Source organism: Pelophylax lessonae (genome assembly GCF_965119305.1).
Source record: "Pelophylax lessonae genome assembly, chromosome: 2".
Taxonomy (NCBI): domain Eukaryota; kingdom Metazoa; phylum Chordata; class Amphibia; order Anura; family Ranidae; genus Pelophylax; species Pelophylax lessonae.
In genome coordinates this window covers 665269580-665283087 of record NC_138769.1, presented here as the reverse complement: position 1 = coordinate 665283087, position 13508 = coordinate 665269580, and the positions used below count along the sequence as shown (strand labels likewise).

General features: G+C 40.5%; 1 protein-coding gene across 1 annotated transcript in view; it reads right to left on the bottom strand.

The window, feature by feature from the left end:
- Positions 1-457: 457 nt before the first annotated feature.
- Positions 458-13508, bottom strand: part of CWF19L2 (CWF19 like cell cycle control factor 2) — a 410652-nt gene continuing 397601 nt past the window's right edge. The window contains exons 17-18 of the mRNA XM_082245347.1: positions 2872-2973; positions 458-727 (exon numbers count right to left, since the gene is read on the bottom strand). Of these exons, the coding sequence (XP_082101473.1) occupies positions 587-727; positions 2872-2973 (243 nt within the window). The 3' untranslated portion in view covers positions 458-586. The remainder of the gene's footprint in view (positions 728-2871; positions 2974-13508) is intronic.

Here is a 13508-nt window from a genome sequence, read left to right as displayed (position 1 = left end):
CCTGATTAACTCTATGCGAGGGAGATGTGTTGCACTGCGTGAGGCAAATGGTGTTCACACCAGATACTGACTGGTTTTTGGACTCCCCCCCCCCCCCCTCCCCCAGCCTAAGCCACACCTGTGCAATAATCATGCTGTCTAATCAGCATCTTGATATGCCCCACCTGTGAGGTGGATGGATTACCTCGGCAAAGAAGAAGTGCTCAGTAACACAGATTTAGACAGATTTGTGAACAATATTTGACAGAAATAGGCCTTTTGTGTACATAGAAAAAGTCTTAGATCTTTGGGTTCAGCTCATGAAAAGTGGGGGCAAAAACAAAAGTGTTGAGTTTATAATTGTGTTCAGTGTATTTAGCACTGTGCTATTTTAACTGGTAATTGTGTGGTTATGCAACACTGCACCCAAAGAAAATACGTATAATTTTTTTCACAAAAAAAGTTTTTACAGAGAAATAACATACTTCACTTTGATAATTTATTTACAAAAATGTAAGTACTTTGTACAAATGCTAGATGTAAAAAGACCATGTACACTGCTAAAATATACACAATGGTGTAATGTAAATATAAATACACTGAAGAGTTATGCTTTAGCTTTAGTAAAATCAAACGGTTTCCACCATTGGGCAAACTGCAAGACCTTCTTCCTCTGATCATCAAAATTTTCACGCACGGCTTTTCTCCAGACTCTGGGCTCCAGGTCCAGCATACCACCAATGATCTCCTGCAGGACAAAGTAACAAACGTGTCATTATGGCTCCCAAGCTGTGATTATCTGCAGCACTGAAGTGGGAAAAAAATAATGTTGAATCCCTTTGTTGAGTTATTATAATGCTTTCCAACTTTTTAAGGTGGGGGAAATTGTATCAAAATTTGTAATTGTTAGTTTTGTATAGGGTAGTGAGGGGTTAGGACCCAAAGGAAATCATTCTTTGGATTTGTACTAGTAATGAAAGGAACCAAAACTAAAAATGGGTAAAAAAAAAAAGAAAATTTGGAGTTGTCACCAGAACAGGGATAAAGATAAAATTTTCCAATGGGGAGACACCTGTTCTAGTGGCAATTAAGAAATAATTTCCTTCCTTTAAGAGAAATTTCCTCTGGCTTCTTGTTCAATTCCTCAAACCTACAAAAGCTACAAAGGAAATGGCACATAATTTGGGTCCAATGAAGAAATGTCCATTCAAATCAGAAACTATTTTATAAGTGAAGAACGTTATCTGGAGAAGTATTAAAAGACATTTTAGAAGTACAACAAATATATACAAACTGGAAGAAAGCTCAGGATTGACACAAGAAAACATTGGTCTGCAGTAACAGAAGTAGATGGGTGGAAAAACAAACAAACCCCATGTTTAATGTCCTTTTAAATAGTTTGTTTGAGCAAAGCTGGCCCAAAAAAACGATTTACTGCACTAATGAGTGCGCTTGCTGTATGAACTGTATGTAATCTCAGCTACCTACACTACAGCACCGTGTTCGGACAGTGAGATGGGACTTCCTACCCCACTCCGGGAACAAATAAAAGTCAGGAAGCCATTCACTTGAAGCTTTGTATTCTAGCAGTGGATACAAAGCTTCCTCTGATTGGATGAGGCGGACATTGTGACATCATCCTCCTGCCTCTCCACCTCAGCCAGAGGAAGCTTTGTATTCATTCATTCATTCGACAGTCTGCTGAAAAGAGCACAATAAGTACAGATATTATGTAACCTTATCTCACCTATTCTCACCTAATATTTTCTGCTTTCCCTAGGAGTCACCTTATGTCTTCATGCAGTCTCCCCTTTTCTTCCAGTAAATCTATTACAATTTATCACTGCCAACAGTAAGGCTAGCATGATGTGAGCCCAGTGACAAGTAAAAACAAGGATCAATAAATACTAAACATATCCCTGGCCATACATTCATAAATCCAATGAGAGTGGTTTTATTTTTTCCTCTCCTGCAAGATGCAAACTCCATACGAATGACATTAAGTTTGCTTAAGGCCGGCCATACACGGTTCAAATCTTGGCTGGTTCAGGAGGAACTGGCCGAGATTCAAACCATTAATGGGCAGGCTGAATGTACCAAGTCGATCGATTAACTTGGGTACAACTAGCCTGTGTGATACGCTTCCAATTATCAGAAGTGGCTGCTATAGCCGCTAGCAATAATCCCAGTCTTCTCCCGTTGGGGACAGCTCCCCCCCCCCCCAGGCCGGAGCACACAATTGCTCGGCAGGAGGGACACCTCTGTCAGCACTTAGTGTGTTGATGGGAGAATCCTGTGAATTTCTTTACTGCAACCGAATTTGCACCGTCTATGGCCTGCCTAGGTTCTGTGCTGCATTAAACAATTCATTCTTTGAATTTAGTCCCCTAGCAAAAGGTCTCCCTAGTCAAAAAACAATGATGTGACAGACCGATTTACAGTTGAATTTACAGCATTTCTGAGTAAGGACCAGATCACACTGCCGTGACTTGTCATGCGACAAAGTTGCATTGCAAATCGCGCAACATTTTCGGCAATGGAACCGTTTAAAATCAATGTAACTCAAGTTCCTGCTCTACTTTGGGGCGACTTTATCATCACTTGCATTGACTTCTGTTATAGAAGTCATATGAAAGCCGCGATGAAGTCGCGCAGGGATGTCAGCTTCAAAGTCACGTGACTTTGAAACCACACTGTAACCAGCACTAAGCTGGATCACCATATGCCCCAGTCCAATATTTTGAAAAGATGGCAAATACTTTCCACCATTTTATTATTTTTTTGTTTGTTCACAAACCATCATCTGATGACACTGCTCAAAAGGCAATTTTTTCTTTTAAAGAGATTATCATCTGAACAAAGATTAATTTTATAGACTAGAAAATAAAATACCTTGCCAAAGTAATGCGGAAACTTGTTCTGGTCTTCAATAACGTGTGCAAATCCACCTTGTAACCCAAAATCCACTGAGAAATATGGCAAACCTTTAGGAACCTTAAAAAAGAGAAGAAGAAAACATAGTTCCATAATCAATGACAGTGCTGATGCATTTAGAACTCCGCACAGGAGCAAAAGATATGCCCTTGCATCCACTTACTATCACATATGGTCTACCTCTTTATACTGTTGTCTCCACGGCCTGTAAGTACCTCTATGGTGAATATAAGTTGAAATTCACACAAATTTTCAGTGTCATAACACAAAAATTAGCAGAAAGTATACAAGATGTACTGGTGTTGTGATCCACAGAGTGTAAACATAGCCGGTGTCTCCTATGGAAAAACTGAAGAGTGTAAACACACTGACGTGTGCTGATGTACAGGACAACGCATTAATAAAGGTGTTTTCTTATGTCTATGTACAATTAGCCTAAAGTTCTATTAAAAGATTATAAAAAATATTCCCTATGTGGCCAAAAGTTTGTTAACTACTGACCATCACATCTATATGAGCTTGTTGGCCATGCAAATTCCAAAACCATGGGCGTTAGTATAGAGTTGACCAACTTCTGTGGCTTTAATAGTCTAATAGTCTCCACCTTTCTGGGAAGGCTTTCCACAAGATTTTGGTGTGGTTGTAAGAATGTGTGCCCCTTCAGCCAAAAGAGCATTTGTGAGATCAAGCACGGAAGGTGGATTAGAAGATGTGAGACACAATCCGCACTCCAAAGGGGTATTTGTTAACCAATTGACTTACAGAATAAAAGAGATACTATACCCTTAACGATACATATCCTTAAAGCGGAGTTCCGTGCCCCCCCTCCAAAAATTAAAAGTCAGCAGCTACACATACTGTAGCTACTGACTTTTATTATTAGGACACTTAGGCTCCATGTACACGGGACGTTGTTAAAAGTCCCTTTGAATGCTGGAATTTTTAGGACGTTTGAAACGTCCGTTCGGTCGCGTTTGTACCCACGTTAGCGGGCGTTTGCGTTTAGAACCGTTCCTAGGAGGTCCAAAAAATGATTCCCCTTTAAAATAGAAAAACGCGAACGCTAAACGCGGGTCATCGCGTTCGGATGCGTTCAGACGCGTTTGTGCGTTTGAAACGCCGGGAAACACACGTTCGAACGCAAATAATTGCGTTCTAAAAAAAGTCCCTGAACGCAACTGCCTGCAAATGACTGTAAACGACCTGGTGTACATGGACAGATAAGATAAAATGTAGATGGGTTCAGGGGCTTCTGAAAAAAACGCCCAACTGCTCCTAAACGGCCATTTCCAGCGTCCCGTGTACATGGAGCCTTACCTGTCCTGGAGTCTAGCGATGTCAGTATCGCAGCTGATGCTTCCATCGGCTGTCAGGTGCTGCCGCTGCTATTGCCGGGGTGAGGTCCAACTGAAGTGGGGACAGGGTACCTCTCAAAAACAGGTACCCGCTCCCCCCTCTCCCCTGAAAGGTGCCAATTGTGGCACCAGAGGGGGGGAGGAGACAGATAAGCGGAAGTTCCACTTTTGAGTGGAACTCCGCTTTAAAAAATGTGAGAAACCCTGATACAAATTCTCAAATTCCATAAATAGGAGTACGTATTGCTTTGTGATCAGAGCAATTAGAAATACTTTCGGATTTTATTTTTTTTGCAGTGTTCATATATATTTTTTTACAGTCATCTGCTGAATGTGTAAGCACTATGTGGCTAAGTGTATCTTTACTCCCTAATAGTAGGGTTTAGAAATACATATTTTTTAAAAGGAAAATACAGTTTTTTGCCAGGTGACCACTTTGCTGGCGTAGATGTATTTGGATCCCAGTTCCAACACTGTGACCATGGCTTTAAAATACATACATTTGTTATGAGAGAATTATGCTGGTTGCGATTGTTGGTTTCCCTTGGATAATGCCTCGATTCAAACCCAGAACAAGCATGTAAGCAAGGAAAGATTGGAAAGTGGAAACTCCTTATCCATATATTTGGTTTAAATTTGTGATTTGGAAAGTACTTTATCTAAAGTTTCAATAGCGAGATTTACTAAAACTGGTGAACATAAAATCTGGTGCAGCTCTGCATAGTAACTAGCTTTCAGGTTTTATTGTCAAAGCTTAATTGAACAAGCTGATGTTAGAAGCTAAATGGTTACTATGCACAGATGCACCAGTATTAGTAAATTTCCCCCAATATGTCAATAGCATTTTCAAAAGGAGAAAAACTGCTTGAAACTGGTTGAAAGCTTTGCAAATACTTCGTAAAAGATTGCTGTGCACATTTCTCTTTTACATACTGAAGCCTGTACATACAAGGTCTTACTATATTTGGAGAAGATTTTGCTAGGCTGGCCCCAGGTCTGGCTGACCTGAAATTAAAAAGCCAGAACCTGCACTCCGGGGCCCTGAGGAATTTTGTAACACACTGTCCATACTGCCTGCTACAGTGTGGTCCCAATTATAAATAGCAACAAAGAAACTAACAATATTATACCCTAAAAAAAAAAAAAATCTTACTTATAAAAGAGTTAAAGCAGAACTACACCGCATCTGAGCACCACAAACCAAAAACGCTTTTTGATTAATTTTTATAATGCAAAGCAAGCTCGCCCATCCATCCATGTCTCCATACCTTATTTCACTGAGAAATCACTGGTTGTATAGGCCAGCCATAGTAACACTTTCTGAAATCAAGCCCTCCAAAATGCAAACTACCAAATTGTGGGGGCATGAATTGTAGAGGGCCTCTATGTCTATGGCCACTTGCCAGGCCCTTTCAGGAACCGAGATTGCTTCCAGCGCCTTGCGTAGATCCTTCGTATCTTGGATGTAGGAACTTAATCCTCTCACATGAGAACATAAATAGTCGCCTATGACCTGGCTGGCTGGCTGGTTCAGTTAGACATTTCCAGAGACTATGGGCCACCCAGGAGGAAAGTCCATGCTCTTATGGATTTTTGGTAAAGCATACACTGTGTGGTTCTAGGAGTTTTAACAGTTAAAAATGTCCAAGTTTTTTGGTCTATAATACCATTATGAAATGCTTTAGCAATGAGATTTTTGTAGTATACTGATACTCAGGCTATACAGGTTCCAGATATATTTTTATACCATTGACGGTTATTAAGGATGCCCATGACCATCTGCTGATATTGTGCTAAATCTATTACAACTAAATTGCCATCTTTATCAGTTGGCTTTATGATTATTTTTAAGAGCACATTCCGCTATTTGCTGGGCTGGGGTAAAATTTTAAACTGAACTTTTATTCCATTTAACTTTTTCAATTTATTTTGTGGCCTGTTGGGTAAATGCCCATATGTTGGGATTTCCTTATAGCACTGGGAATGATAGGGGATTTAGGTTGCAAAGTTGAGGGGATGGGAGGCATCTTACTACAGTGGTGTCTTTTGGGGGGAGAGAGATCAAGACTATCTACACTCGAGGAGTCGAATCCTCAAGGGGATTGCTCTCCTCCCATAACTCCATTAGTTCTTTAATGGATTTTATATTATTTAGAGTGAGATCTTTCCATACTTCATTACCCAGAGATCAAGATCTGGAGGATTGATAATTTTTGTCAAAGATGACTTTATACATCAATTTTCTAGCAAACAAATGGACATCTTTAAATAATTCAAACCAGTCTGCATTTTGGGTAGGACAGAAAGGAAGACCTAATTCAACACTTGAACCTAGTCTTCTGAGAGTAAAGAGGAGGATAGGGTAATTACCTGAAATTTGTTTTGTTCAAATTCTTGGGGTTCACTGATTCTACACTGGGGATTTTGGGGGGGGGGGGGGGGTTCTGGTGTAGTTTGTGGTAAAATAAAAATAAAAAAATAGGTGCAGTGCATAAGTCTCCTGAGATATTGCCTGGAATGGATAAACTTACCATATTAAATGTAGGAAAGCTAGGTGCTTGAGAAGAAGCATTATAGAGTTGGCTATATATATATATATATACATATATATGTTATAATTTGATGGATTATGGTCACTTTTGTGACTAATATACGGTCTTTAATTTTTAGTGATTATACATGCAGTAACTACAAAGTCTCCTCAAGTAGCCATAGTCTGGCTGATATATGCAGAGCTGAAGTTACTGAAATTATACTGTAGCCGTGTGGATGCTGCATAATGGTTTTATATATGAAATCTTACATTTTTTTTAAATGTTTAAAATACAATTTTGATATTTTTATGTGAATTTGTGTCTGGCACCTTTAAAAATCCAGTTTTCTCATTCCTTATATGTGGTCTCTCTCTAGCATTGTCCTGCGGCTGCTGTCCTGTGATGACAGCAGCAGCGAAGAACTGGCCCCTAAATGGAGGAACCGCAGTGGTCCAGATGGGGACAGTGACTCGGTCTGCATCTGACCTGTGGTCCGCCATTTAGTAATGTCTGATCTAGCATGTACTTCCTGGAATCTATCTGCCTTTAGCTCGGGCAGGCAGTAGAGTTTGATTGGCTGAAAAAACCCTTCCCCCCTCCTGGACTCCTGGGATGTATGACATAATTTGCCTAGGCATGGAAACCAGGAAGCAACTAAAAAAAAATGTAGTAAAAAGAAAAGTTTAACATGTTTAACAAGTTTAACAAGTTTAAGTAAATATAATATACTTATCTATTTAATAGTGCTAGCAGCAAAAGGATTAAAATAGTCAATGTAGAGTGAGAGAGTGACGTTCCACTTTAAAAGACAAAAAAAAAAAAACAATCAAAGTAATTGAAAATTAACCGTATGGCAGTGATAGAAATATGTATTAACCATAACAAAGTCAATGAGACCAGGTCTGAGCAGAAAAAATAAAGAGCAAATCTACCTCCAATACACATTCTGTATACAATTAACACTGACTTTCATTTCAAGATGGAAAAATGGAAATCAAACTATTGAAGAAAAAAAAAAAATGCAGGTGACATATAAATGGAACTGTGAAAAGCCACATAATGCCAGGCGAGGGTTGAAGAGGTCCTTTTAACTTAGCCAGGCTAAAAATAAATGGAAATATAATAAAGCTCAGTTTTAGCTGGCACATGGGAATGTATTTCACTCTTCCTTAATAAGCCACGCTGGATTTTTTCCTTTTATGTTATTTATAGTGGAAAGAAGAGATCAAAGCAAAGACCTGGGATAAGGACCTTTGGTGCAGAAGACTTCTGCTTGTTCAATCTATAAATACATCTTTTTGATCATTAGACTTCTGTGCTGTGTGATGCCTTAAGACCTGACTACGATGACTACAAAATATTTTATTGCAGAGGGGGAAAAGGGTTAATGGTAACAATATATACAGTATCTTAAAAAAGTTAGTACACCCCTCACATTTTTGTAAATATTTTATTATATCTTTTTATGTGTTAACACTGAAGAAATGACAGTTGGCTACAATGTAAAGTAGTGAGTGTACAGCTTGTATAACAGTGTAAATTTGCTGTCCCCTCAAAATAACTCAACACAGCCATCAATGTCTAAACTACTGGCAACAAAAGTGAGTACACCTCTAAGTTAAAATGTCCAGATTGGGCCCAAAGTGTCAATATTTTGTGTGGCCACCATTATTTTCCAGCATTGCCCTAACCATATTGGGCATGGAGTTCACCAGAGCTTCACAGGCTACCACTGGAGTCCTCTTCCACTCCTCCATGACAATATCACGGAGCTGGTGGATGTTAGAATGTTTGCGCTCCTCCACCTTCCGTTTGAATGCCCCACAGATGCTCAATAGGGTTTAGGTCAGGAGACATTCTTGGCCAGTCCATCACCTTTACCCTAAGCTTCTTTAGCAAGGCATTGCTCGTCTTGGAGGTGTGTTTGGGGTCGTTATCATGTTTGAATACTGCCCTGCGGCCCAGTCTCCTAAGGGAGGGAATCATGCTCTGCTTCAGTATGTCACAGTACATGTTGGCATTCATGGTTCCCTCAATGAACTGTAGCTCCCCAGTGCCGGCAGCACTCATGCAGCCCAAGACAATGACACTCCCACCACCATGCTTGACTGTAGGCAAGACACACTTGTCTTTGTACTCCTCACCTGGTTGCCCCTACACACGCTTGACACTATCTGAACCAAATAAGTTTATCGTGGTCTCATCAGACCAAAGGACATGGTTCCAGTAATCCATGTCCTTAGTCTGCTTGCCTTCAGCAAACAGTTTGCAGGCTTTCTTGTGCATCATCTTTAGAAGAGGCTTCCTTCTTGGAGGACAGCCATGCAGACCAATTTGATGCAGTGTGCAGCGTAAGGTCCCCCCAGCCTTTCAACCTCTGCAGCAATGCTGGCAGCACTCATACATCAATTTCCCAAAGACAACCTCTGGATACGATGCTGAGCAGGTGCACTCAACTTCTTTGGTCGACCATGGCGAGGCCTTTTCGGAGTCAAACCTGTCCTGTTAAACAGCTGTATGGTCTTGGCCACCGTGCTGCATCTCAGTTTTAGGGTCTTGGCAATCGTCTTATAGTCTAGGCCATCTTTATGTAGAGCAACAATTCTTTTTTTCAGATCCTCGGAGAGTTCTTTGCCATGAGGTGCCATGTTGAACTTCCAGTGACCAGTATGAGAGAGTGAGAGTGATAACACCAAATTTAACACACCTGCTCCCTATTCACACCTAAGACCTTGTAACACAAATGAGTCACGACACCGGGGAGGGAAAATGGCTAATTGGGCCCAATTTGGACATTTTGACTTAGGGGTGTACTCACTTTTGCCAGTGGTTTAGATATTAATGGCTGTGTGTTGACATATTTTGAGGGAACAGCAAATTTACACTGTTATACAAGCTGTACACTCACAACTTTACATTGTAGCAAAGTGTAATTTCTTCAGTGTTGTTACATGAAAAGATATAATAAAATATTTACAAAAATTTGAAGGGATGTACTCACTTTTATGAGATACTGTATACATGTACATGAAAGGATGATTGTCTGTGGTCAGATAGACTGCGTGACAGTGGCAGCATCAGGTACTGCCCCAGGCAGACTGCTACATTCTAGGGTAAAGCATCAATTTAACCGGCACAAACATCTAAGTCCAATCGCCTTCTCCAATTTCAACTGGTGGTGATCTACACCATTGACATATATATGTAAGCTAGGATGAGCTTAATGTACATGTTTAACCAGTTAAGGACTGCCCTATAGCAGATATACTGCTACTGGGCGGCTGTTCTCTGCAGAATCATGTATATGTATGTATGTATATATATATGTATATATATATATATATATATATATATATATATGTGGTTCTGCACTTCAGCATGTGCACGACCCCGGCACCCCACTCCCACTGTGATTACTCACAGCAGAAGCAATCTGTGGGTGCCGGGCAATGAATGTCTGCCAGCACCCGCCGATTGTTGGGCAGAGGCACAAAGTAGAGCTCTGCCTTTTTTACATATTTACGTTCTGATGGGGGAGAGGGGGTGGATTTTGTGCCCCTGATGTTTAGGTCTGGACTTTGACTGGGCTATTCTAACACTTACATTTGCTAAATCATTCCATTGAAGCTCTGGCTGTATGTTGAGGGTCATTGTCCTGATGGAAGGTGAACCTCTGCCCCAGTCTCAAGTCTTTTTTCAGACTTTCTTCTAAGATTGGCCTGTATTTGGCTCCATCCATCTTTCCATCAACTCTAACCAGCTTCCCTGTCCCTGCCTAAGTAAAGCATCCCCACAACATGATGCTGCCACCACCATGTTTCACAGTGGGGATGATGTGTTCAGGGTGATGTGTAGTGTTAGTTTTACTCCACTCATAGCGTTTAACTTTTAGGCCAAAAAGTTAAATTTTAGTCTGTCTCATCTGACCAGAGCACCTTCTTCCACTAATAGTTGTCCTGTGGACAGATTCTTCCACCTGAGTTGTGGATCTCTGCAGCTCCTTCAGAGTTACTATGGCCCTCTTCTCTGCTTCTCTGATTAATGCTCTCCTTGTCCGGCCTGTCAATTTAGCTGGATGGGCATGTCTTGGTAGGTTTGCAGTTGTGCCATACTCTTTCCATTTTCCGGTGATAGATTGAACAGTGCTCTGTGAGATGTTCAAAGCTTGGGATATTTTTATATAACCTAATCCTGCTTTCAACTTCTTCACAATCTTATCCCTGACCTGTCTGGTGTGTTCCTTGGCCTTCATGATGCTGTTTGTTCACTAGTAAACCTCTGAGGGCTTCACAGAACAGCTGTATTTATACTGATTACACATAGGTGGACTCTATTTACTAATACTAGTTACTCTACTTACTAGGTGCCTTCTGAAGGCAATTGGTTCACTAGTGTTTAGTTAGAGGTACCAAAGTAAAGGGTGCTGAATACAAATGCACGACACACTTTTCAGATAATAATATGTAAAAAATGTTAAAAACCTACTGTACTACAACTAGGGGGACTACAGTACAGAGTTTGTAGTAGTCACCCTAGTTGTAGTATAACAGGCCCTGGTAAGGAGGAATGCTGGGCTCTGTAGTCCCCCTAGTTGTAGTACAGTAGGCCCTGGTAAGGAGGAATGCTGGGCTCTGTAGCTCTGTACAGAGCCCAGCATTCCTCCTTGCCAGAGCCTGTTATACTACAACTAGGGGGACTACAGAGCCCAGCATTCCTCCTTACCAGGGCCTACGGTACTACAACTAGCATCAGGTAACACTTCTAACCTGATGTGGCCTGCTCTAAAGGGGGATCTATGAGGGGACCTGCTCTACTAAAGGGGGATCTATGAGGGGACCTGCTCTACTAAAGGGGGATCTATGGGGGGACCTGCTCTACTAAAGGGGGATCTCTGGAGATGCTGTCCTGCTCTAAAGGGGGATCTATGGCGACCCTGCACTAAAGGGGATCTATTCCATAGATCCCCCTTTAGAGCAGGGTCCCCATAGATCCCCCTTTAGAGCTCAATTCCCCTGGATCCCCTTTAGGGCAGGCCCAGGCTCCCCATAGATCTCCTTTAGAGCAGGGTCCCCATAGATCCCCCTTTAGAAAAGGGTCCCCATAGTAATCGTGATGCATCGTGATGCATCGCAGAATCGAATCATATCGAAACGCGACCCTAATAATCGTAACCGCATCGAATCGTGAGGTAAGTGAAGATGCGCAGCCCTAGTGCATACTATACTGCAGTGCATATAGACATACTTTTCAGTAAGCCAACATTTCTGTATTAAAAATCCTTTTTTTTTATTGGTCTTATGTAATATTCTAATTTTTTGAGATACTGAATTTTGGGTTTACACTAGCTGTAGGGCCCTAATCATCAAAATTAAAATAAAGAAATGCTTGAAATATGTCACTCTGTGTGTAATGCATCTATATAAAATCTATGAATTTAACTTTTTGAATTGAATTACTGAAAAAGATGAACTTTTTGATGATTTTCTAATTCTGAAAAAGATGAACTTTTTGATGATTTTCTAATTCTATGAGATGCACCTGTATATGTTGGAAGTTTTGATGGGTTGCCTAGGGCATGGAGTGTGTCTGTGTGTGTATTTGTCTATATTGTATTTGTCATTTTTGTGTTTTTATATACAGGATGGGATGGGTAATTTAAAAATATCAATGGTAAGTACAGTAAGGCTGCATTCACACTTGAGCGTAGCGTTTTTTTACCGCAATTTTACTGCGATTTTTAGGCGTTTTTTTCAGGCGTTTTTGGAGGCAGGCATTGACATTATCAAAAACGCTGGTAATCAGCCCAAAAAGAAGCTCATGTACTTTTTTCAGCTACAGGCGTTTTGCAAAACACTCAGATGTGAACAGGGGCCATTTAAATGAATGGGGTTTTACTTGTTGGGCGTTTTAGAACGTTTTTTTTCAGCGTTTTTGGAGCTGAAAAACACTCAAAAACGCCCAGATGTGAATGGAGCCTAAGTTAGGACTTGTATAAACCTGATCCTGGCTGGCTTTAAATACTCAACTACTGTTAAAGCACACAAAAAGCTAGAAAAAAGGCTAAGAGAAAAACTGGAAATGTAAAACTGGAAAATATTAAAAGAAGTATGAAGTAAAAATGAATAACAGCAAAGGCTGCCTTTGTGAGACTGGAACATTATATCAGACATCTGAAATGTCAGACAGAGCCTATGGCTGAAGGGTATGGGGAACAAGATGTGTCATTAGAGGGAAGTTAGTCTACAGGCGGCATGACCTCCACAGATAGGGCCTGGGAGTGAATGGTGGATAGAGACACGGGATATAGACTAGAGCGGATGAATGTCAGGACATTTCAGACTGATCACACTGTGATCTCTGTAGATGATGGATAATATAACTAGAGAACACATTAATCTCCCTCCTAAAGTGGATCAGGTCTGATACAATCTCATCTTAGAAAACGGTAGAGAATTTAATCCCTGCTCTACAAAAAGTTTTGATAAATTGAAATTTGAGACAATTTCAGATACAGATTAGTACCCATCTCTTTTGATGTAAAATAAAACATGAGGAATGTAAAAAGACATTAAAAAAAAAAAACTTTTACCAACTTCAATGTTTAAGTGTTGGATACGGAGAATATAGTTTGGTACTGGAACCCATGCTGGCATTATTAAGCCACATAAAAGGTAACATAAGCAAGGTAAGGTGTTTTTAATGTGTT